This window comes from Sander lucioperca, chromosome 18 (assembly GCF_008315115.2).
Source record: "Sander lucioperca isolate FBNREF2018 chromosome 18, SLUC_FBN_1.2, whole genome shotgun sequence".
NCBI classification, from domain to species: domain Eukaryota; kingdom Metazoa; phylum Chordata; class Actinopteri; order Perciformes; family Percidae; genus Sander; species Sander lucioperca.
In genome coordinates, this window is record NC_050190.1 from 29,447,293 (window position 1) to 29,472,304 (window position 25,012).

General features: G+C 41.9%; 1 protein-coding gene across 1 annotated transcript in view; it reads right to left on the reverse strand.

Annotated features, from left to right (window-relative positions):
• Nucleotides 1-309: 309 nt before the first annotated feature.
• The window catches only part of bach2a (BTB and CNC homology 1, basic leucine zipper transcription factor 2a), a 51,638-nt gene continuing 26,935 nt past the window's right edge, over nt 310-25,012 (reverse strand). Inside the window, exons 2-5 of the mRNA XM_031321452.2 lie at nt 19,156-19,438; nt 10,600-12,006; nt 3,016-3,222; nt 310-1,261 (exon numbers count right to left, since the gene is read on the reverse strand). Of these exons, the coding sequence (XP_031177312.1) occupies nt 821-1,261; nt 3,016-3,222; nt 10,600-12,006; nt 19,156-19,422 (2,322 nt within the window). The 5' untranslated portion in view covers nt 19,423-19,438 and the 3' untranslated portion in view covers nt 310-820. The remainder of the gene's footprint in view (nt 1,262-3,015; nt 3,223-10,599; nt 12,007-19,155; nt 19,439-25,012) is intronic.

Here is a 25,012-nt window from a genome sequence, read left to right on the forward strand (position 1 = left end):
GCACCGGTATCCAAATACCCAACCCTAATATTAACTCTAGATTCAAATGTGTGACTAGATTAAATATATAATAAACAAATACAAATCTTAAAATTAAGTTCATAAAGTCACTTTCTTTGCATTCATTTGATTCCCAATCAAGATACACTGGTAAGAATTGCTTTCCATTGTTAATATGTACTTAAAAACAGTTCTGAAATGCAAAATAATAGAATTTTAATCATGTGATAAAACATGCGATTAACTCTAGAATTTCAACGATTAATCGCGATTAAGAAAATGTAATCGTTTGACAGCCCTAGATCAAACGTATCTGGCTGATGGTGTGGAATTGAATAATAACATTTATACTTTTGTTTTACTTTCTTAGACAGAGGTGAGGAATTCACATTACTGATATTATCAATTCAATTATTAATAACATTTACTACGAATCAAGTGCGTGTGCTGACGTAGCGATCAAGATTTGACAGGACTGTAAAGTAAAGTGCATTGTACATGTTAACAGGGACATTACTGAAAACATTCTGAGAAATTCCTGAGTTTAACCTCCCATGATGCACGAGAGAGGGAGGGAAGCTGACAGGAAGAAGAGTCAGGATGAGACAGAGAGAGAGAGAGAGAGAGAGAGAGAGAGAGAGAGAGAAAGCTGCCAGTGCTTTTGTTTCATCACCAGTCCAAAAAAATACCTGTTGAACAGTATTGCTGATCAGACAACGCTTGTGTCATCCATTACAAAATAAGAAAAGAAAAAACTTCAAATAGCAAGGTGTAGAGAAGTATGAGTGTGTCACGGACCAAACTGTTTTGCCACCAGACTTTAAGTACAGTTCTGTCTCTTCTGTTCCTCTGTTGTACATTTCTCAGTCATTTCCTGACAGAAATCCACAGTTACAGTGGGGCTACATACTTCCTCAGTGGATCCCAGCAGCAGTGGACACTCTGGGTTCTCCAGCCCCAGACGGGACACCTCCACCCCGGGCTGCCTGTCCTCCTGCGCCCCCCGACTCGGACCCTGATCAGACGGACAAGCAGTGTCGCTCTGCTGCGACGCAGGCGACCGGGGCTGGGACGAGCCCTCGTCAGAAGAAGGCGATGGCGGGTTGGATGTGAGGTCGATGCTGGCGGAGACGGCGGGGTGCTGGGCGCCCTGCACCTCCCTGCACACTTGCTGGGAGAGAAACGAGAGGTTCTGCCACAGCTCCGACATGCAAACCTTCAGCTGGTTGCGCTCGCTCAGCAGCTTGTCCTTCTCGCACACCTGAGTTCATAAGACAGAGCAGGGTGAGGTCAGAATGACAGCCATACAGGACGCTCAGTGAGCACTTTGTCAGTTATACAGAGACTGTCCCCACCATAGGGCTGGGTATCGTTCAAAACTTCTCGATACCAGTACCGATACCTAGTCTGGCTATCACCAGACCAAGCTCAAACTTCTGGGGAGTCTGCTCTGTATTTTCTACTGCACAAGAGGCGTGATCAACGGGCATAGTTCAAATGAATACGCAATTGGATAGTCCTTCAACCAATCAGACCAACGATCCGGGTGACGTACTTTCTAACAGGTTGCTGCGCTTCAGTAGCCGCCATGTTGAATGTAAACAAAAAGCTGCTTGCTGTTGCTTCCCTATCGTCATCGTGTTAAACCCGCCAATAGCGCGCCAGGTGGATAAGCCAGTTTGTGATTGGTCCCTGCAGATTTGTAACGGAAGCAGGATATATAAACGTACAGGTTTCCAGCCTGCAGCTGCAGGGAGAAATCAAATCGCCGGCAGATCGGGCTGGGTTTACCCAGTCTAACCGATACCAATACCGTGGCTTTGATACCGGTCCAATTAAACAAAAAGGAAATTACAACATTACGGCACGAATCTTTTTATTTATTTTTTATTTATTCTATATCGACAGCGTTTCATTTCCGGGGTTGTTCAGGTGCCGCTGGAAATTCTGCCGGATATCCCTCTTTTCGGCCGGATGTCCGTCACCTTCCGCTTTCTATACATTTGAATTCTAAACTGCGGTGGATTTCTGAGGACTATGGTTAACTGCTCCTCAGATCTCTGCAGGGTAAATCCAGACAGCTAGCTAGACTATCTGTCCAATCTGAGTTTTCTGTTGCACGACTAAAACTACTTTTGAACGTACACGTGTTCCACCAAAACAAGATTCTTCCCGAGGCTGTTTTGCAGAGGCACCGAGGCTCCGTCTGGCGCTTAGCGCCGCCCAGGTTTATTGGTTTATTGGCATTTGGTTTAAAGAAATGCCAATAAACCAGAGCACGTGTTTTCTCCCATCCCAGAATGCTGTGTGGACTAGTCCGACACACGTAGGTCTAGCAATGCAAGACTACTACGTGAGAAATGTCGTTTTTCCTACATGTCTCTACGACGTGTTACGTTAAACAGACAATCACCAGCATTTATTAATTATATCTCATTGGAAGAATCATGCTTAGGGATTCACATTTGGTATTGAATGATGAGGCAGTTTTCGATACTCGATACTTTAGAGGCAATTCGGTCGGTGCCTAAAAAGTTTAGAATTTGGTACCCAGCTCTACCGCACTATAACAACAACAGCATCAGTCGTTTGTTCAAAGGCAAATACAATCTATGTCAGGTCGTGTTCACATCAGCATGAAGCTGTGTTGAATCAGGGTCGTCCGGCAAAAAAAGTTGACATGTTGCATGTCAAATACATGCAAGCACACATTCCAGAGTATTTCTACCGTTTACCCCGCGATCGACGCAACAAAAGAGAACATTATTTCCACTGTTTCTCAACCTGGACTTCCTGGATCATATTTTTATGTGAAAATAGGAGCTACAGTTTGCCCATGTGGCCACCGGAGGGTGTGCTACATCACCTAAAATCACTTTCTTAACCATTCAACAACCAAAGTAGTGTTTTATAGCTGTTGACAGTAGGTTGCTGTTGTGTTTGATTGGAATGGCGTGTGTGTGTGTCTGTCTGTCTGTCTGTCTGTCTGTCTGTTTGTGTGTTATATGATCGTACCAGTTTGCGGATCTCTCCTTCCAGGTTCTGGATGCAGTCCAGCTTCCTCTTGCGACAGCGCTGGGCGGCGATGCGGTTTTTGCTGCGGCGTCGGATGTCGTGGATGAACTCCAGCTGCTCGGAGGTCAGCTTGTGCATCTTGATGAGGATCTGGAAGTCATTGCGTGGCAGGTTGGTGATCTGGTCCACGGGGAAGGGCAGCTTTACCTAAAAGGATCACAGGGTATGAATTAATTGTATAGGATTATTATTTCTGTAGTCTCGCATTGCGAGATCTACATCCACAACGCTGTAGAGGAGAGTCTGGCTAGTCCCCACAGCATTCAGGGATGGGAGAAAAACGTGCTCTGGTTCATTGGCATTTCTTTAAACCAATCGCAATTGTCTTGGGCGGCGCTAAGCGCCGTACGGAGCCACGGTGCTGCTGCAAAATAGCCTCGGGAAGGAACTTGTTTTGGTGGAACACGTGTACGTTCAAAAGTAGTTTTAGTCGTGCAACAGAAAACTCAGATTGGACAGATAGTCTAGCTAGCTGTCTGGATTTACCCTGCAGAGATCTGAGGAGCAGTTAACCATAGTCCTCAGAAATCCACCAGAGTTTAGAACGCCAACACAAAGAAAGCTGACGGACATCCGGCCGATAATGAGGAACATCCGGCGGATCTTCCGGCGGCGTAGGAGCAATCCCGTAAATGAATCGTCGTCGACGTACGTAGACTATTATTTTTTTCAATCAAAATGAATCACTTTTATACTCATCCTTACTTCATGTGATGACAACTGATGAAGCCATGACATAAAGTCATCTTTATTTATATAGCACATTTAAAACAACAGAAGTTGACCCAAAGTGTTTCCCGTCGAGACAGATTTAGGTTAAGATCTCCCTCGATACAGATAAACATTAAAGAAAGAGTTCTCTGTGATGCCTTTGGGTCGGCGTTATAATGTGCCTCCGAGGAGAACTAATCACTTTTCCAAGTTTTATTCCTTCTGCTATAAGGCTGCCCAGCACAAATAATGCTCATCTTAAATGCTGGCTATCACAGAGACTATAGGACTTGTTGTTGCATTTATGAATTGTTTCTTATGTATTGCTTTTAGTTACTGTAACCTGTCCCATATCTTTTCAGTTTCCTCCGGCATTTTTAAACATTGTTTGGTGAGTGTTCTTTGAAACTGACTTTATGGACTGGGAAGCTGCAAATGATTTGCCCATTGGGATTAATAAAATGTTTGAACTGAACTGAACTAAAAAGCAATAATACAAAACAACTGACATGATAAAACCAAAGCCAATGTATTGAAATAGGAAGTTAGGAGAGAAGGAATAAAGTCAACAACAGATTAAAAAGCAGTAAGGGGGCATTAGAAATAAGTCAAGAGGGGACTTAGGGTTAGGGTTAGAGGGCCATGGGGCATGCAATATAAATATATAATAATATATAATGTATAATAATAAATAGAAATCAGCAAAGAGAGGAGTCATTCTGCTGCAAAATAGGCTTCATTGTATTCTTTAAGTTCAGTTATGTGATAACAGGGGGGGCTCAGCAGCGTGCTCCCTGTGTCATCTTAGCATGCTGCTTGGCTGATCCAGGGAGCATCATCAGAACAGAGCCTTCATCGCCAAGTATCACTGGATTTCCATTTGTTGCAATAAATGGTTAAATCTATGACGAGAGTGTTCCTGACTGAAATAAGCATTATGCTTGCGCCGGCACCTTTACAAACGTATCCTTTTTTTTTTTGTTCTTTGGTAAAAGCTGATTTGTTTAGTTTTGTGTTTTTATCTTTGTGATTTTTCCTTTTTTTCTTTTACAACATACTGTTTGTTCGAGATAAATAAAAAAAATCAAATCAAATTAAGTTCGATGGAGGTCAATAAGGAGTAAAATCCACTAGATGGCAGTATGATGCTGTTTGTTGGTCCCAGCCGCTCTGACACAAAGAGAACATGGCCTGCATTTATCAAGCTTCTCAAAGTGCTGAGAATTCATGAAATCTGCTCCTACTTTCAAACTTAACTATAAAAGCAAGTAATCCCATTTCCTAAAGCTAAGAATCACTCTTACTCTCCCATGTTATTTTAAGACAGAGCAGACATAAAATATCGTAAAATCTAGGCTATAGTATATAGGCAGATCAGTTAACAGCACACCAGTTTCAAATTTGTAATTAAGACATGGTGGAAAACGTGTTTCTCTCATTTCCAATGTGTATATCTGTCACGACTGAAGACCGGAGAGGAGGCTTTTAAAGTGCACAATTTGTGTATTTATTAACAAAACGAGACCAAAACATAATTAAACCAAAATACAAACAAAAATATTAAACTGAGGCACAATAGCAACAAACAAACAAAACGGCAACCTCACAGCAAGCTTCTCCTGAAGCCCTTTTTAACTCAGCCTCCCCTGATTGGACCCTACCACCTGCACAGGTGACTATAGGGTGAGCTAACCTGAGCAAGCAACATTAACACTTTGGGCTAGATTTCTCCAGCCGTTTGCGCCTGTTTCCTGTTTATTCTATTTACTTAGTTGTTTTGATTGTTTGTGAATTTTTAATGTATTTTTTGTTATTTAAGATAAAATACAAATTCAATTACATTTTTAAAAAGAGGACACATCTGTTGTTTTGCATAGTTTATATAAATAAAAGAAATATTTTTTCAGTCATTTGTCTGCATTCTGTTAAGCTTAAAACTAATGATTTAACCAGAGCGAATGACAGAAAAACGAAATGGTATGAGTAGTGTAGTAGTTTTAAGTTTTAAGCTTTTTATTTATTCTCTCTTTCTTCACAGTTCGGTCTCATCAGTGCTTTCATCCATCCCTCTATTGATCTGCCCTTTTAGGTGTAAATATTCTCTCAGTCCTTCACTGGTTTGTTGCTGCAGCTGTGGCCATGTGGAGCTTAATTCTTACTTTTTAAATATTGCTCGTTTTTCAGATTGGGCATCGACAACCGGTTCCAATGGAATTAGTTTCAAAAATTACAATTCCAATGGAATTGTTTTTTGTTTTGTTTTAGACTGGGTAAACCCAGCCTGATCTGCCGGCGATTTGATTTCTCCCTGCAGCTGCAGGCTGGAAACCTGTATGTTTATATATCCTGCTTCTGTTACAAATCTGCAGGGACCAATCACAAACTGGCTCATCCACCTGGCGCGCTATTGGCGGGTTTAACACGATGACGATAGGGAAGCGACGGCAAGCAGCTTTTTGTTTACATTCAACATGGCGGCCACTGATGTGCAGCAACCTGTTAGAAAGTACGTCACCCGGATCGTTGCTATGCTATGCCCGTTGATCACGCCTCTTGTGCAGTAGAAAATCCAGAGCAGACTCCCCAGACTAATGTTCAATCTTAAAAGATTGAGCTTGGTCTGGTGATAGCCAGACTAGGTATCCTTTGGAATCGTTTATAGAATTTGGTTTCAAATCTGATCATCGGTTCCAAATTTGTTGCCGTACTTCCAGGCGCTTGTTGTGTTGTGTTGTCTGGCTTTATTTTGTGTTATAAAAGCCGTGAAACAAGCATGTGACCCGTTTTAACTCCACCCCTCAAAGAATCGAGAATCGATAAGAATCAGAATCGAAAGGAAGAAACGGAATTGGAATCAGAATTGTTAATATCAAAACGATGCCCAACCCTGCTCATTTTACCCATTAAAGTGTTGACGAGTGAATACTCTGTTGAGCACTTCTTCTCTACATTCGCTCCATGATACAATGCAGATGCAGCAGCCCATGCTGCCAGCATACATCATATGCCCTGACAACACTGTGTGTGTGTCTCTGTGTGTGTGTGTGTGTGTGTGTGTGTGTGTGTGTCTCTGTGTGTGTGTGTCTCTGTGTGTGTAGGTGTCGTCTGTCCTTTACTATACAGACATCTATATATAGCTCCATGAGTCTCGGCAGTCACATAATAAGGTTGGAATGACAAAGTGAGTCTTGGATGCTCATAAATCCTCTCTCTCTCTCTCTCTCTCTCTCTCTCTCTCTCTCTCTCTCTCTCTCTCTCTCTCTCTCTCTCTCTCTCTCTCTCTCTCTCTCTCTCTCGTTCTGCTTTCCATTTCTCGCTTGATGGTCTTTAAAAAACAAACGTCACATTTCCAATGTCCTTAAATGAAATGAATAACAATTACTATTAATAATAATTAGGGCTGGGACGATATGCTTTTGTCCCAATTCTGTTCTTTCACGATACATGGTTGTCGATACGATTTGTATTGAGATTTTCATTTATTGCAATTCTAGAAGTATTGAGTAATGTGATTTTCATGTGTGACGCCGAGCGGCAGTTCCTAGTTGTTTAAGCTGCTACAAAGCTTCACGACCCGGGCTACAGACCTCCGTTGTATCAGCGGTAGTTGGTGGTTCAGTTACCCGAAAATAGGTGACTTTGAGTCGGGTACAAAGCACTGCGAGCTGCTGGTCGTTTCGGCGGACATTACAGTTACATTTTGTTTAGAAAATATGAGCATTTTTCCTCGACGAAAGTTAAGATTAGGCACCAAAACGACCAGTTAAGATTAGGAAAAAGATTGTTGTTTAGATTGAAACACACTTCCTGTGTGAAAGGCTTCAGTTTTACCCGGGAAGGGAACTCTGCTCTCTGGCTTGAAAGTCCTGTATGTTAACGCCCACCCATCCACCCCGAACCTCTTCCCTTCTTGTTCTTATAACGGCCGTCAATGTAGGGAGCAGCAAAAAAGTGGAATGCTTACGACTTAGAGTGCTTAACAGTTCGTAGCTTTTTGAACGAATGGTTCATGAGAACAGGCAATATTACCACATGCATTTATAGTTTACATTTAGTTTTGTTAGTATAATATTATTATCTTTATGTTATGTGTACTCTAAATACTCAGAATAGAGTTTGGGATTGTCTCCACACGGCTCTCGCAGACCGTTCCCCAACTCGTCAAATACCGATGCTTCGTCAGGGCCTTCAGCATCAGACACCAACGCACAAGCTGAATGTTACATGCAACAGATGTTGATGTGGCATGTGATTGCAACATCAACATCTGTGCCTGGTCTCTGTAGTTTGTATTTAAATAGGTTTTTTTTTATCTGAATATTGAGGTAATTGTTAAATAATCAGTAGAATACTTGATTAAGAAAATATTGAAGAATGACTTTCTTTATACTTAAATAAGTAGGAAAAAAAGCAAAATGACAAAATGCAAAGTGGGGTGGAGAGGGTCTTGGTGGCCTGATTGGAGAGATCTGGGGTCAGGAGCAGCAGATGGTGGAGGGAATGTGGCCAGGACACCTTTCACCTGCCTACAGGGCACCCGAGGGGGTGTGTGTGTGTGTGTGTGTGTGTGTGTGTGTGTGTGTGTGTGTGTGTGTGTGTGTGTCTTCTCTCTCGCTGAGACAACTGGGTCAGGGCAAAGAAGTGGGACAGGCCCCAGACACACATACATATACAGGAGTGATATACGATGTAGGTATGCACACGCACGCACGCACATAGGCGCATACACACACACACACACACACACACACACACACACACACACACACACACACACCTACCTACCTGTTTCCATCGCCTATTTGTTGCACAAACTCTCTATCGATCTCTTAAAAATCATCTAAATGAATTTACTGTCTTGGACCACTTTTTTGTTACACAACAGTTGAATAACAAGCTATTTAAAATAAATCTATATGCAGCAGGCTTATATTAGAGACATGCATTTATTTCTTATTCACTCTGTTTGATAAGTATATTTGCTCATATTTTAGTACAGTATGAAGCTTCCTTCTTTCCTGATCTGCTCCTGTTTGCCCTGTTTTTTTTTACTGCATTATGCTGTTGATACAAACTCAACACTTCTTGTTTCCGCTTCAAATTAAAATATTCTTTACACACATTTATAGTTAGAACAGCAAGTGAAATAAATAGGGTCTGTAGCTGTGACCCCTGTAATATCTTCAAGTTACTGTTTCAGTATGTCTATTCAGATTAGCTGAGCACCGTATGATACATATACGTCACTGACTCATCTACAGACCAGAGGCAACAACCACTCAAATCTAATAGATAATATCGTGTGTGTGTGTGCGTGCATGTATGTGTGTGTGTGCGTGCGTGCATGTATGTGTGTGTGTGCGTGCGTGCGTGTGTTTGTGAGAGAGAGAGAGAGCTCCAGTATGAAACTAATCTCACATGTCATCAGATATTGCATGTGCTTAGGCATCACCATGGCAACCATACAGCTCTTTAAACTGCAAGGAGTTAGTGTTGGAAGTGTTTGTGTAATTTCTCCTGAGAAATAGACTGTCTAAGAATAGTCCCAGCTGTAAATCACACTGAGAGCATGCTTGAAAAAAATCACTGATACGTGCTATAGCACAGCTCAGCAGTGTGCTCTTAAAGTTTAGGTCAAAAAGAGGCAAGAGGCCAGTTATTGCTTAGAGGCGGTCGATACTTAATACATACTATACTGGTGAATTGAAAACCTTGACATTTATAGGTTTTACCCTCTCACCAACTGAGCACTTTAACACTCGAACATCCTCTGCAGGATTGGTGTCCACCATTTATAATGACTTAATCTCCAAAACTGCCAAAACTCTGGGGGTGACTGAGTCCTAGAATCGTGATCTTGAAGGACAAGTAGTGACGGCGAAATGAAGCTTCATGAAGTTCTGTGAACTATTTTCTTTATTGGTATCCGGTTGTATTATCACAGATAGGACTACATGGTTACATGGACCCCTGGATCGATCTAAATGGACCAAGAATGGCCCAATGGCCCGATTCTAACGTTACGAATCGGTTGACTGAAGCTTTGCTGTCAGTTCAACGAAGCTGCTGCTGTGTGTGCAATGCTGTTGAAAAATATGGGCTTATGTTTATATACTGTATGTGCGCGAAGGAAACTCAACATTTATAACGGAAAGTGAATGTGTTTACATTAAACGAATATTAACTGTATCTATCGTATCTCAGTGAATTGCTCAAAATCGATTCAACATTGAATGAAATCGCGATGAATCGTTCCATATTAAAATATATTGTCCCTAAACCGCATCGTAGCCCATGTATCTAGATACGTATCGGTCTTATAAGGGATAGATGCACACCCCAACTGAATTGCCATTCCTTGAGATCTTTTTCTTAAAACCAAGAGCACCATCTAGTGGGCTCAAAAAAATGATTCACGAAGCATCATTTGGCCTTTACCAGGGGCAGGGCCTTGAACTTAATTGGGACAATATTTGGACCAACATATTTATGTCATCAGAAAACCCAGCACATCAGTTTAAACATTGTACATTGATGCATAAATTGTATGTCACACCATACAAACACATCAAAATCTAAAAAAGATCTAGTCCAAACTGTACCAGTTATAGCCAGAATGCTGTTGGTCCTTCCTGTCTATTGTACCTCGTGTACGATTCTTGTGACGAACTCAACCAAAAGTTGATCATTAAAGCAACACTATGTAACTTTTCCCGCTTCGGTCCCCCTACAGGTTGTCTCATTGGAACTACAGCTGCAGCTAAAAGTTACATAGTGTTGCTTTAAAAAATAAAAATAAAGGACTATACTAACCTCAGGGCCAGAAACTCTGGAGACGCCACTTTCACTGTCTCCCTCTGAGAAAGAGCCTGATTCGTCGCTGGAGTTTCCACCACTGGCACCAAATCCCTGTTCGCTTTTGATACTGCCGCAACCCTGAGAGAAGACTACATCTCCGCTGTGCGGGTTCCTCTGCTCCATTACCCCGGCCAGGCAGTGAGGAAGTCCAGAGGTGGAGCCTGAGTGCGGGGATGAGGAGAAGTCAAACTGCGGAAGGTTGAAAGGTGAGCTACCGCTGCCTGCGTCCTCTGGGTATGAGAACGAGGAACGAGAGCTGGAAGTCTGGGTTCGGGGCTCAGAAGGGGGAGGGGAGTGGGCCGATGTCTTGATGGGAACGGGGCAGCTGGTGGCAAGGCACGACCTACCAGAAGACGCTCCTACCTGCATCAGGGTCGAGACCTCTTCTCTGAACTTATCATCCATGTAAGAATGTGCCAACATTTGTTGCTCGCCAGCCGCTGAAGAGAAAATGACACTGGCTCTGTCTAGATCTCCCTCATGTTTGGAGGAGGACGCTTTGGACACCGGCCTTTCCATGTTCTTGCCAATGCCAGCCAGCGCTGTTGGTATGACATCTGTCTTGAAGTCCCCTCGACCCAGAGATTCCCTCTTATCCCTCTGCCTGTCTTTGACCAGTTCCCTGTAGTGGTTGAGAGACAGTCTGTTGGTGAGTAGCTGCTGGATGGTGGTGCTGGGCACGCTGCTGAGATTTAAGCCGCCCCTCTGGAGGTAAGAGCGCAGGCACGAAGAGGGCGATCCCCGGCTCGGAGAGTGCTCAGCGGCAACTGGGACACCTTCTACCTCTAGCTCCATCTCCAGTACCTCCTCGGTACACAACTCTGGGTTGCAACCGCTCCTTTCATCGCCTTCTTCCTCGTACACAAATGGTTCCTCTTTGATCCTGGAGGGCGTGAGAAGAGTTTGTGGAGCGGCGCTGCTGTCTCTGAGCTGTGAGTGCGCAGGGCTGACTGAGGTATGGTTGGCCGAAATGGCATCCCCACTGCCATGATGGGTTTCTCCATTGTGCTTGTTATGAGGGACCTGGTAATGATACTTCCTGTATTTAGGACATTGAGAGAGGTCAGCGGGAAGAGACGCAGCGCTTGCTACGTGATTGGTCTGCTGCCTCATCTCTGCAGAATCATCTGAGGATATCGCATCCTCTGCAGTGATGTCTTCGTCATATTCCACCTTGCCGTTACTGGCATGTTGGCTGTCGTTCTGTAGCTGCGCTTTAAGGAACCGAAAGCAAGAGTCCTCCAAATTGTGAACGCCCAGGAAGTCGGCGCACAGGATGACCTCGTGGATGTTTTCCGAGCTTAAAATCAGCTTGGCTGTGTAGGCAAACTGGAGCAGCGGAGCAAAACCCTTAGCTGTCACCTGTAGAGAAGGGTGACATGAAAGAATGGTTTTACTTATCAAGACAACAGATAAACATGGAGCAAAAAAGCTCTGTCTCTAATATAAGCCTCTAACTAAGGCTGATATTTCAGACCTTACGGTACCCTACAGACGGAACAGTGCTTTCTTCACAAAATATTAGATGTAGAGCCCGACCGTTCAGGATTTTAAGGCCGATATCGATACAAATATTTGGTGATAATAATCCAGAAACGCGTAACAAAACATAGACAGATTTCCCTAACATTAGTTATTTGTAGTTATGTATGAGTCCTCACTAAAATAATATGATAATGCAGTTTAAAAATAAACTTGTTTGTTTTATTGTCACAACAGAACAGAGGAACATCAAAATATATTAAAGTTCTGATAAATAAAATGTATTAAAATTAGGACTGTCAAAATAACGCGTTCATTTCGATTAATTAATCTGAGAAAAAATAACGCAGATTAATCTATTCCATATTGATGTTTGACCCGGAGCCGTTCTAGCCACCATTGTACTGTAAAATGAAGGAGGGAGACGAGAATGTTCTGCCTGGATCATTAATTAGAACATTTACTTGTAAAAATCTTCTTCCTGCCAACCCTGGCTACCGAAATCTGGTGACACTGATATGTCTGAACTTCTCTCTGATGCTCTGAAACAGACGTGACGCTAGTTAACACTATACTCGACAGCAGCTAACGTTAGCCTACCGCTAGCTAGTTAACACTATACTCGACAGCAGCTAACGTTAGCCTACCGCTAGCTAGTTAACACTATACTCGACAGCAGCTAACGTTAGCCTACCGCTAGCTAGTAGCTGGATTAAACGCGGTTAAAATGCTGACAGCTAATGCTGAATGGTGTAAAGTTTGACTGTGTTTTACTGTAGAGGACTCAACACCGGTAATCTGCAGCTGCCATCGGAGAAACAACACAGACGGTGCGTTCAATGAAACTGGTAAACTACAGCCTTGTGGTGCATTTGAAGTTATTGTAAATGTCCTTTTCCCATCTGGTGGTTGTTTTCGTCGTTCAACAGCAATTTACTAGTGAAATAAGTTATTGTTATACATTATTATTAAATCATTTAATTTTGACCATATGGCCTTAGCAATAAACAAGCCGTTCTTTAATGTCACCGACTGTTGTTTAGTACCCTTTTTTTTTTCTTTTCTTTTTTTACTTTATTAAAAAGTATCGGTTCAGGCACCGTTAATTATGTATGCGATTAATTTCGATTAATTAATCACAGTCTGTAATTAATTAGATTACATTTTTTAATCGATTGACAGCCCTAATAAAAATACAAACTTAAGATATGAAACTTAAAGTCCTTTGAACAAAAACACAATAACAAAAAAAAATCATAGTGTTTCCAACAGGGGCGTTGTAGAGCCCCCTCTGGTGGACAAACTATGCAACGCCAACACTCAGGACATGGTTGAAGGGTGTTTCGTCCGTTTTTATTTTATTTTTTAAATATTCATTTATCGGCCATTATAAATGCCGATACCGATAGTTTGGAAAATGCCTAATATCGGCCGATAATATCGGCCCGACGATATATATCGGTCGGGCTCTATTAGAAACACAACAATGTAAAATGTCTAATTGAGGGTGGACAAAATATTAGAACCACCTTTATACAGGGATTTCTATTATTCTGGTCAGAGAGTATTTTGGGAATCAGAGATTGATCATACTGTAATTAGTAGTGTTTCTAAAAGACACCCTAACAGAATAACAATATTGCTTGAACATCATGACATTATTGACGGACAAATAAAACACATATTTTGACATTAACAGAGAGGTGGTGAGCTGGAAATGGATGAAACAGAATTTTACCCCACAGGCAACCAATCCATTTTCTTCAGGTATTTTGCCACATTCCAGCAGTATAAATCTTACAATATATGTCTTGTTTTCTTGCCTGGATCCTTTTTGCTCCTCCTCCTCTCCCACCTTCACCCACCACATCTCCCCTGCTTAGTTCTTGTTCCCTACAGTCAGCATGTGGGTTTATACATGTGTATGTGAGAGAGGGGGATGGTGAGGGCATGTGTTGCTGTATGTATGTGCTTACTCTATATTGCTGTGTGCATGTGTGTGCACGTGAATATGTGTGTATATTGGTGTGCTTGTAAGCCTATATTCAGCCAGAGGGCAGCCAGTAGAAGCTCCACTACACACTGCTACCAACCAGCAGAGAGAGAAATGGCATACGATTGATTATCCACTTAACACCTAGTTTTTAACTTTTATTTCCCTTTTTACCTTAAAGTAGCTTTAAGGTAAACATGTTATTCCACAATGTCTGCCAGTATATATTCTGTATCATCTTGGAGAGATGGAAAGAATAATAATAATAACTGATCATTAACCCCTTAACTAGGGATGTCCCGATCAGCTTTTTTGGCCCCTGATCCAATTTTTTTAATAATGAATATCTGCCGATACCGAGTCCCAATCCGATACTTGTATTTGCCTAGATAATAAAGCTGCACGCTGGTTTTTAATGATGGCATTGCAGATATTGCAAGTGGATGTTGGACTGTTTTGACTTTCTAGTTTAAAGGTGCTCTAAGCGATGTTGAGTGACGGCACTTTCGAAGTTCGAAGTATTGTCAAACAAAACGAGGCTAGCTCGCCCCTCCCTCCTCCTCATCCCGTCCCCTCCCCCTCCCTTCCGTGCTTCCCCCCAACCCCCACCCCCAAATCCTTCTTGTCAGTTATTGGCTGGAACACTCTTTGTTATGTTTGGTGGTGCAGGTTGGCCAGTTTGTTTTTGTTGCCGTTTGTGGAGTCTGGGCTGTCTACAGAGGCCGCATTTTTTTTTTTACAGTGTGTTCAGGGGACAGGCAGCTAGCGGATAGTGAGGAGATGTTTGCTGTATGTGACAAAAAAAACACGTTACATCGCTTAGAGCATCTTTAAAATACTTCCACACTGCTGACCTTTTAGCCACGTTAATGAGTAACTCCAAGTTACTTGCGAGTTGATGCCCTGCCGCAAATTGTGCTCAGCTGACTTAATGATCGGAGTAAAGCTTGATTTATGGTTTTGCGGAGGCTCCACTGCCGGCATATGTGTGTGTGTGGGGAGTGTGTGGTAGAGCGAGTGAGAGAGTGACAGGGATTAGCTTCGGAGTGAGTAGCGACTCTAGAGTCATAGTGAGAGAAACAAAGAGTCTCCCCTGAGCTTTCTGACCACGGTCAGAACTCTGGAGCAGGAAAAGTTAACCCTCTCCTTGATTTCATGTTGTTTATGGAGAAGGAGAACCAGGAAATGAGTCGGGGGAACTGCAACGCTACCAAGCCATGGCCGAGATGTACGGCGGCGCGACATGTAGTTAAATTTTTTGAGAAGTGCACGTCAGGCTACTGCGTAGGGTCCGGCGTAGGGTCCGGCGTAGGTACGCGGAGTCTCCACGTACCTACGTACGTAGCAACGGCATAGATTTTACGCAGAAGTATAAATCAAGCTTAAGGCGATCGGGGTGACTGCTGTTTCCCGATCAGTTAAAAAAATTCCCATATCGGCTCTGATACGATACTTGTGATCGGAATCGGGACATCTACACTTAACATCTTGTTTTCCCATTTTATTTCTCCTTAAGTAGCTTTAAGGTAAAACATGTTATTCCACGCTGTCTGCCTGTATTCTCTATCATCTTGAAGCTGTATGATATATTTACACTGAGTGAAATCAAGGATCTATAAAGAGAACTGGATACAGTGTTCGAAGCGGAGCCCCGATCAGTGGGGAATGAAGCCAAAAAAGTTCAACTGCGTATAAAATGACCTAGATGATCGGTGCTGCTTCCTCTCTCTGCGGCCGATAAAGCAGGTGCACTAGAGACCTCCGCCGACTGAGCCGGCTACTTCCGGTTTAGCGCTCAGCTAACTTCAAATGGGGATTTAATCGTGCGGCTCTTCTAGACTTTTGAAATGTTATCGGACCGAATGGATCAAATTCTGAGTCATTTTGCAGTGGTTGTGACACATACATTTATTCACTAATTAACACAATGAAGACAATGAAGTTGTAATTCCACCAATAGACCTTTTTCACGGCAGACATGTTGACATGTCATAGTAGGAAAAGCACAGGTGTATACCAAACCATTAATGATGGCTGCATTCCACTTAGGAGAGGTCCTGGCATTGTGCATGCTGACTCACTGAAATAGCTCACTGGGACACTTGATGGAATTGAGCCATCGTTAAGGTTATCAATTTCAGCTGTGCTTTTCCTACTATGACAAGTCCAAATGTCTGCTGGGAAAAAGGTCCATTAAGCTATCTGGTTAGTAGGGAGGAAATTAGTCTTGCATTGCCAGACCTTCCTCCACAGCGCTGCGGAGGAGGGTCTGGGTAGTCCACACAGCATTCCGGGATGGGAGAAAACAATGATAAATTCCACAGCCAAATTGGTTTACCTCTGAGCCACAGTGAGTTCCAGTAATTTATGAGAGGAGTGCACAGACAGCAGAAAGGATATGGAAAATAAAGCCATGCTTACAGGCACTAGGGGGTGGAGTTTGAAGTGGTGGAGGCCTGTGCGAGTGATTACTGTATAAGGTGGAGTCACACAGACATATTAATCAATATGACAGATCTGGGGCATTGTATGGAAACATCAGCCTCTGGGATCAGAAACTGTTCCCTGATCACCCCAGGTGGTCAATGGAAACAGCAGCAACTAACAATGTAACCACATTTACATTAATGCCCAACATTTCCTTTTTATATACTGTGTGTATATATATATATATATATATTAGGGCTGCATGATATAAGGAAAATATGTGATAACGATATTATTTGCAATAAATTAACAGATATTAAAGTGTACTCAGTTCTGCATTTCTGCTGCTTTCAGTATTCTTCTACAATAAAACAAATTACTTGTTGAATTAAAAAAAATGAAAGGAAATCACTTCCAACATTCTTCTATGGACAAACTGAACATTATATTGAATATAAAAGGCACCACAAAAAAACAAAAAACAAATGACAGTTACATTTAAAAGTGCAGTTTTCTACTGATATTTTCTTTCAACACATACAAAATATCTCTTTTGTGTCTATTGCGATGTGTCGCAGCCTTTAGTGATGTGTATATTGCGGCAGTTGATCTTGTGCAGCCCTACATCAGAATTTGATCCATTCTGTCCGATACCATGTTTGTTGAAAAAAATAATTTACAGCATTATTTTAGTGAATACATTGAACCCCGAATTGAACATAAAAAACACCGTTAAAAAAGAATGACAGTTACATTTAAAAAAGCAGATACTCTCTTTGAACCAACTCAAAAAATCTCTAAGTGTCTTTCACGAAATGTTTATTGCACAAGTTGATATTTTGTGCTAATAATATATTGTGCAGCCCTAATATATATATATATATATATATATATATATATATATATATATATATATATATATATTAGATATACATATTTAGTGAGACAATGCCTAACAGTTCAGCTTTGTTGTACTTGTTTTTAGCCGTATATTTATTCCTGTGTATGTTCTTGAAGACTTCATCAGAGTTATCTTCCCACATTTTCAACTTCAACGTCAACCGTTGTCCCGAAGGAAATTTGATCCGCAGCAGGCGAGGACACATCAAGGACCATGACAAACATAAAACATTGACAGCACAATAACAGCAACAAGCACAGAACATTTCCACACCACAAATGAAAACAAAGGTACACCTGCCACACTGAACCAGAAGCTAAAAAGAGAAGCTACTAAACAGAAACAGCACAGTAAATAAATACATGTTATGTGCTGTACAGAGGCAAGTAAAACTTGAATGGAATAAATAAATAAATGATCAATCTAAGCTATCTAACACAGATATGCATAAAAGAAGCAGGTAATGAACTTTGAAAGTTCCTCTAACATTTATCTTTTAAAATGACCTCACTTCCTGTGGAACTCCCCAAGGCTATGTCCACACTTGGCGTCTTTTTTGACAAGAAAAAGTAGACTAGGGCGCTTTTGTAGTGAAAAAAAAAAAGCTGGCAGCGTTTTTATTCCAAAAAAAGCAGCCGAGAGCGACTTTTGCTATAACAATGGCTACTGCTACAGTATCCTAGCTAGAGCGCTATGTGGAGCGGTGCTAATGCTAACGTTAGATAAAACAAAACGGTGGAGAGAGAGAGAGAGAGAGAGAGAGAGAGAGAGAGAGAGAGAGAGAGAGAGAGAGAGAGAGAGAGAGAGAGTGGTGCTGCTAACATTACATAAAGCAAAGTGAGTTCCCTATTCATGGAGCACCCGGTCATATCATATAACTCGCTGTGCTCCGACTCCATTTTATCTTGTCGTTATGAAAACGACAGGTCTGGCTACTCTGCTTGTCATTGGTCGACTGCAGTGAATGTAAATATTAGTGGACAGAGCATATGTGACGTCACCCATTGGGTTGTGGAGATCTGCTATGAGTCGTTGAGTTTGCCGTTACAGGCGCAGCCATCCTGGTTGCGGATGTGACGATTTTAGACAAGAGGGAGGAGTGAGGGAGGAGCCATAGACTTTCACTCTAGGTTACGTTACACACTTTCACCGGCAATCACATCATAGCTACGCCCTAAAACACCTCCTATTTCATCGTCGATTTTAAAATAAACAAGAGCATAATTCAACATCATTCTGTGTTGCAGAAGACTTAAAACTAGCGATTGAGACCATAAACTCATTATGAAAATGGTTACTGAGGTAATAAATCAAGTGAGAAGTGGGTCACTTTCTCATAGACTTCTACAGAAACCCACCTCCTTTTGCAACTGCACGTTTCGCCCCCTGCTGGAATTCAGATAGAATGCAGATTTAAGGCCGAACCGGATGCTTTGTCCATTCATATTATACAGTCTATGGTCGACTGTCAAAAAAGCGCTTGACGTAGGGTGTTTTTTTTTTCAGAAAAGTTGAACTTTTTTCAACTTCAAAAAAGATGCTCCGAGCTGCAAAACAGCAGTAGCGTTTAAAAAAGCGCTCAGGACTTTTTTGAAAACACGGTTTACTCCGTAGGATTATAATGTAAAACAGATGCTGGCATTTTAAAAAAAGACGCCAAGTGTGAACATAGCAACAAGTGTTCTGTGTAGTCATTGTAGCCCTTTACCTTGTCTGGCAGGTCAATGATGGGCTCCGCTTGGCCTGGTGACCTGTTGTGCCCGAGCAGGGCCTGCAGGAAGTAGCGGCTACTAGCAGCGAGGACAGCCCGGTGCGCGCGCACCTCCCTTCCCTCCACCAGTACAGTGACGTCGCACAGGATGCCCTGCCGCCGCTGCTCCTCCAGGCTCAGCAGCACGTTGGCACAGTGGACCTTGGATTCGTACACGTACACGGGCGCTGCCGCCTCGCCATCCCGCTCCTCGTCTGCCGACATCACTCTCTCTAGCACCCTGCGCAGAGGAAAGAAAGAAGCTAGGATCAGGGGGGGCAACATGGTAGCAAAGTGCAGTAGGATTTAAAAATGCAAAGGAGTTGGCTGCTAAAAAGAATGAAATGACTGCGATTGTGAAAAGAAGCATTGTGAAAATGAAGAGCCTGCAAGAGTATTAGTGTGTAAGGTTTGCAGTATGTGTACTTCCAATTGAGGTTCTCATTTCAGAATTAAGAAATATTACACAAGAGCAAAGATCTTCAACAGAGGAATTCTAAGTAACTACAACAACACTGTCGGCGCGTCCACATGATACAAGCCTTCCGTGACGCGGCGCCCCCACCCCTCCTCCACGCAGTTGCTAGTAGCCAAGGAGGACACGGAGGATTAAAAAACCATGATGGACTCTTCAGAAGAGGTCATTATCTTCACTTGAGTTTCTGCGTGAGAAAGTCACCGGACGCCACAATCTTCTGAACATAGCCATACTGAGAAATACCAACATGACATCATGACTTTGCGTAAACATACGCGCCACTTTCTAAAGCCAAGTGGCGTGTTATCTGTATGCATTTTGAGCACCGTATACAGCGGACGGGTTGGGAAAAGAAGAACCAGTTGGGTTTAGTAAAAGAAGAAAGCTATGGTTGGGTTTAGGAATCGTGACAAGCGGGTTGGGTTTAGGAAAAGAAGAAAGCGACGGTTGACTTCAGGAAACGTGACACGCGGGACACGATCCCCGGTCTTCTGGGTGAAAGTCCTGTGTTTTACCCATTTTCGCCCTTTCATACTGCTCGCTACGGCCTAAATTCACATGCAATCGCAAAGTAATGTAAGTCAATGGAGGCCAAAAGGCGTTGATAAACACGCTAAAAAGCGAGTATGCGTCTTGATGACACGGCAAAAATATGCGTACGAATTGGCGTGTCATACATACGCCATTTCATGAGATCAGTCTGGAAATACAGAGAGTTGTGTGGATAGTCTTAATTAGCTTTGTAGCAACTCATTTGGCAATGGCTTGAATGTAACAGATGTTCATTAATATCAAAAAGTTACGCGCTAAAGCTTTAAAAAGAAAAAAAACATAACATCGATGAGTAAGCTAGCCACCAAGGTAGCCATCCACAGATACAATTAAGCTTAAGGATTCACTGTGCTACATGTGTGTTAAAAAGCTATGTGTAAAGGCCTCAGGGCCACCCTACATATTATTGTAGGCCCAGTTCAAAATGCAACTCAATTTTACAATATGTAGCAGGGGGTCCCTGCTCCGTCTCTCTTTCAGCTAAGGGGTCTTTAGCATAAAAATCGTTTCAGAGGGTATGATCACTGCAGGCTTATTGTACTGGATTGTAGTAAACTGGAAGATATGTGTAGTGTACATATATCTAGATATAGATATTAAAGAAGTAAATATCATTAGATAGAAATATAGATATAACGCAGCCTTCCATATTGATGGCAGACAGCTCTGTCTATTGTGTTTGATTTCAACGCTGTAGTACATAAAGCCCCAACACAGACAGCTGAGCATGCAGTCTGTCTGTCTCATCAGCCCTGAGCTGTGTGTGTGTGTGTGTGTGTGTGTGTGTGTGTGTGTGTGTGTGTGTGTGTTTGTCAGCAGACACGGAGGGGGCAGCTTTCTGCTGACTCATGGCTTTTGAATAGGCAGAACCCAGCATCCGGGTGAGGGGGGGGGGGTGCAGTGTTCTGGCTGTTCTCCCTGTGGCCCACGGGCCAATCATCTCAACACTGCAGATCATCTCCTCTGCCTCCTCTCCTCTCTCCCCCCTCAGGAACACTTGGGGCTCAGAGCATTCTCGTTTGCTTTTCGTGATGCCTACACATTGTTCTCTACCACTATTTACCCGCTGCACTCCTCTGTTCATGCATCATGCCTCGCGAAAGGGAGAACAAAAGGAAAGGGGGGAAAGGCGTTCCCTAACATTGCTCTTTGTGTCTAGTCATCTACTGTATTTCTCAGACTATTGGCTAAGATCTTCGCAATCTTAGCACAAGGTCCAGTAAGTGGACTAAGATTGTTTTCAGTCAAAATTACAAAATATAATCAGGAGGTAGGAACATGGTACAGTTACAGATATTGTTTTTAATTCAACAAATTGAACATTGAATTGAACGTAAAAGGCACCACTAAAAATAGAATTAGTTACATTTTAAAGTGCAGTTTTGTACAGAGATTTTCTTTCAACTGACACAAAAGATCTCAGTGTCTGTCGCCATAGGCCGCAGCCTTTTGCGATATGTATATTGCGACAGATGACATTGCGATGACGATAAAAAAAAAAACAATATATTGTGCAGCCCCAAAAAGTACTTTACTGTAATACAGCCTTTAAAACCAGGAAAAGACAACACTTGTCATATATTAAGATATCCAAAATCTAAGATGATATCTAGTCTCATATATGGATGTAGATATAATATTGATATATTGCCAAGCCCTAATAGCATGTATTGATTTCTAAAGATTATAACAATGACAGATTATGCTTTAAAATCAACAAGAGTGACAATCAATTCAAAGTGTTTTCGGTAATATGCAGTTTGTTTCGTTCACAGTTGAACTTAAACAGCCCTGAGAACATGATTGCTTGAGATTTTGCGGATGGACTCGACCTGCTGATGAATGCCACTAGATGTGTCTGAGAGCTCTGGGAAAATGTTGAGGAAGTAGACCTTATGCTTAACGGTACACTGTGTAGAGTTTTAAGTATTTTATTAGCTAAAATCAATGTCTTCATTCATAAATATGCCCTCATTGGTGTAAAATGACCTCTGCCAATGATCTGACTTATCCTCGTAAGCGAAGAATTTCTTATCTGTATTTACATTGGACGGGTAAGTCCAAGGAGGCTTCCATGTCGTTCCACTATTTTGAAAAACTATAATGGCTGAGAGGGACATAAAGCACTAGCCTACCTGTCTAGCTAATCCACAACGCGTTTTTGTTCAGAGCCAGCGTCACGTGACTGAAACCAGCTCAAAACGTAGAAGGAGATCAGTGAGAGGCGCTTGTCAGTGCCCCGGCAAATTTGAAAGCCTGCACTGTACTTTAGTTCATAATGGAGGATCATAGCTTCTTGGTACATAACGGCTACCGTAGTTGCAACACGCATTTGAAAAAGCGAGGCGCTAGAGAGCACTATTCGTTTTTCACCACTAGATGGGAGAAATTCCTACACAGTGTACCTTTTAAGATTTCTTTGTCAACAATCAACCTTCAAGTTAAACATGTTCGAGTCAGAACATTTAGTTTTACACTCAAGTAAAAGGCAAAAAAAAGGTGAAATAGTTTTTTGCACCGAACATCAGACCTATGTAATTATATACTGGGTCAGTTAAATCACCCTATATAAATACAGCACTACTGTACGGACATAAGTAATCTCTGAAGAAATTGCGGTGTGAATGCTGTATGCTGAAAGGCTGGCGCTACACTGGATTGCCGGCTTGAATTGTGTAAGAAGAAGGTGAAGTAGTGAGAATAGTTGAAAAAATGGGAATGGGTTTAGTTAGTATTAGTCTCGCTTTGCCAGACCTTCCTCCACAGCGCTGCGGAGGAAGGTCTGGCTAGTCCACACAGCATTCTGGGATGGGAGAAAAAGGTGCTCTGGTTTATTGGGATTTCTTTAAACCAATCACAATCGTCCTGGGCGGCGCTAAGCACTGCACGGAGCCCCAGTGCCTCTGCAAAATAGCCTCTGGAAGGAACTTAAACATGTACTTCAAAAGTTGTTTTAGTCGTGCAACAGCAAAACTCTCTAGAAATCTGGACGAAAATAGGACATATGGCGGAATTTCCGTCGGCAACGGGGCAATCCTGGAAGTGGAAGGTCGTGGATATAGACTAAATTAAACATGAATGTCAATGAAAAGTTAAATAAAACAAATAATGTTTGAAAGATGTGGAATAGTAAGGTTTGAATGTTTTATCTGAAGTTTAAAGAAGTAGGCAAAGACTTAATAAATGCTTGAAAAACTGTGAAAATGTATAATTGGTCTTTTTTTATTCATAGCAGTCACCAGAAGCAAATCCCAGCACTCAAGTCAAGAACCATTTAAACTATATTATAACCCTGTTAACTCATTTTACAAATGCACACACAGATTCTAAAAATATTCAGTGTCAACTACACCAATATCATTTCTATTATTCATACTATCATTGCCATTCTTTAGGGCAGGGTTCTTCAACGTTTTTTTTAAGCCAAGGACCCCTTAACTGAAAGAAAGATGGAGCAGGGACCCCCTACTACATACGTATATTGTATAAAATGATACTTCTACTAATTGTTGGCATGATTTTATAAATCAAGTTTTAATGTTAAACATACATGTGGCACAGTGAACCCTTAGAATGAACGGTATCTGTGGATGGCCTTAGAGACTACCTTACCTACAGGCCAGTAGGCAGTGGGGATTTATATTTGCTAAAAATATGGATTCATGTTAAGACTTTTTCATTTTTGAAAATATATATATATTTTTTTTTTAAACAATAATTTGGAGGACCCCCTGCATTAACACTGAGGACCTCCTAGGGGTCCCAGACCCCCTGTTGAAGATCCCTGCTTTAGGGGACAGTGCCTACAGTGCTGCAGCTCGCTCTCTCTCTCTCTCTCTCTCATAACAGGACATAAGTAATAATACATAGCAGACGACAAGTTCATTATTATGGACAGAGAGATTCCTTCAACAAGGTGTTATTCAAGCAAAGTTAGGGGAAGGCGTGGGACGGCGCTGCTGTAACCATATGCACATGTTGTTCTCCTGCATCGTTTAATGGCAAAGATGGACCGAAATAAGCATAACTGTGGATATCACTGTGCACGTCAATGCACACTGTCTTTGGGGACAGAGCAAACACACCTCCGATACTCTCTCACTCATCTGCTAAGTACCTCTTTAGAGTCTTAAGCAGCGGCACTTAAGCAGATAAATCGGCTGAAACCAACTGCACCAGAAATAGGAAAACGGAAGGTGATTAAGGAAATCTACAAAACGGAGATGATAACAAATAGGATTAGGATATCAGTTAATTTATTTAAAATTGATGAAATTGGGTATGAAAAACAGACTATATTATACAGTGAGATTGAGGGGTTCCCACTGAGGTCTTAAAGTGACGATTCTGTGGTTAAAAGAATGGGGAGACAGTATTTGAAGATTTTCCTACGCCAAACGTCAGTTGTTTGTTTTGTAAGTATATATATATATATATATATATATAAAAACTTCTTTCCCCCTCCATTCTAATAACTTATTTATATATTTAACTTTTTTTGTGCGCGCAGATTTTACAATTACATACGAATGACAAAGTAAGACAAAAAAAACACATTAAGACAGAACAAAAACAGACAAACAGCCAGCATCTGTTCAAAGCAAAGACAATACGTAGCGGATTAGAAGTAGAAAGGGGCATGAAAAGAAAAGACTCAAGTAGAGTACAAGTAGCTCAAATTTGTACTTAAGTACAGTACATGAGTAAATAAGTACTTAGTTACATTCTGCCCACTGTTTCTAAAGATTCTAAAAAGGAGAGATGATTGCTTGAGACGTGAGAAGC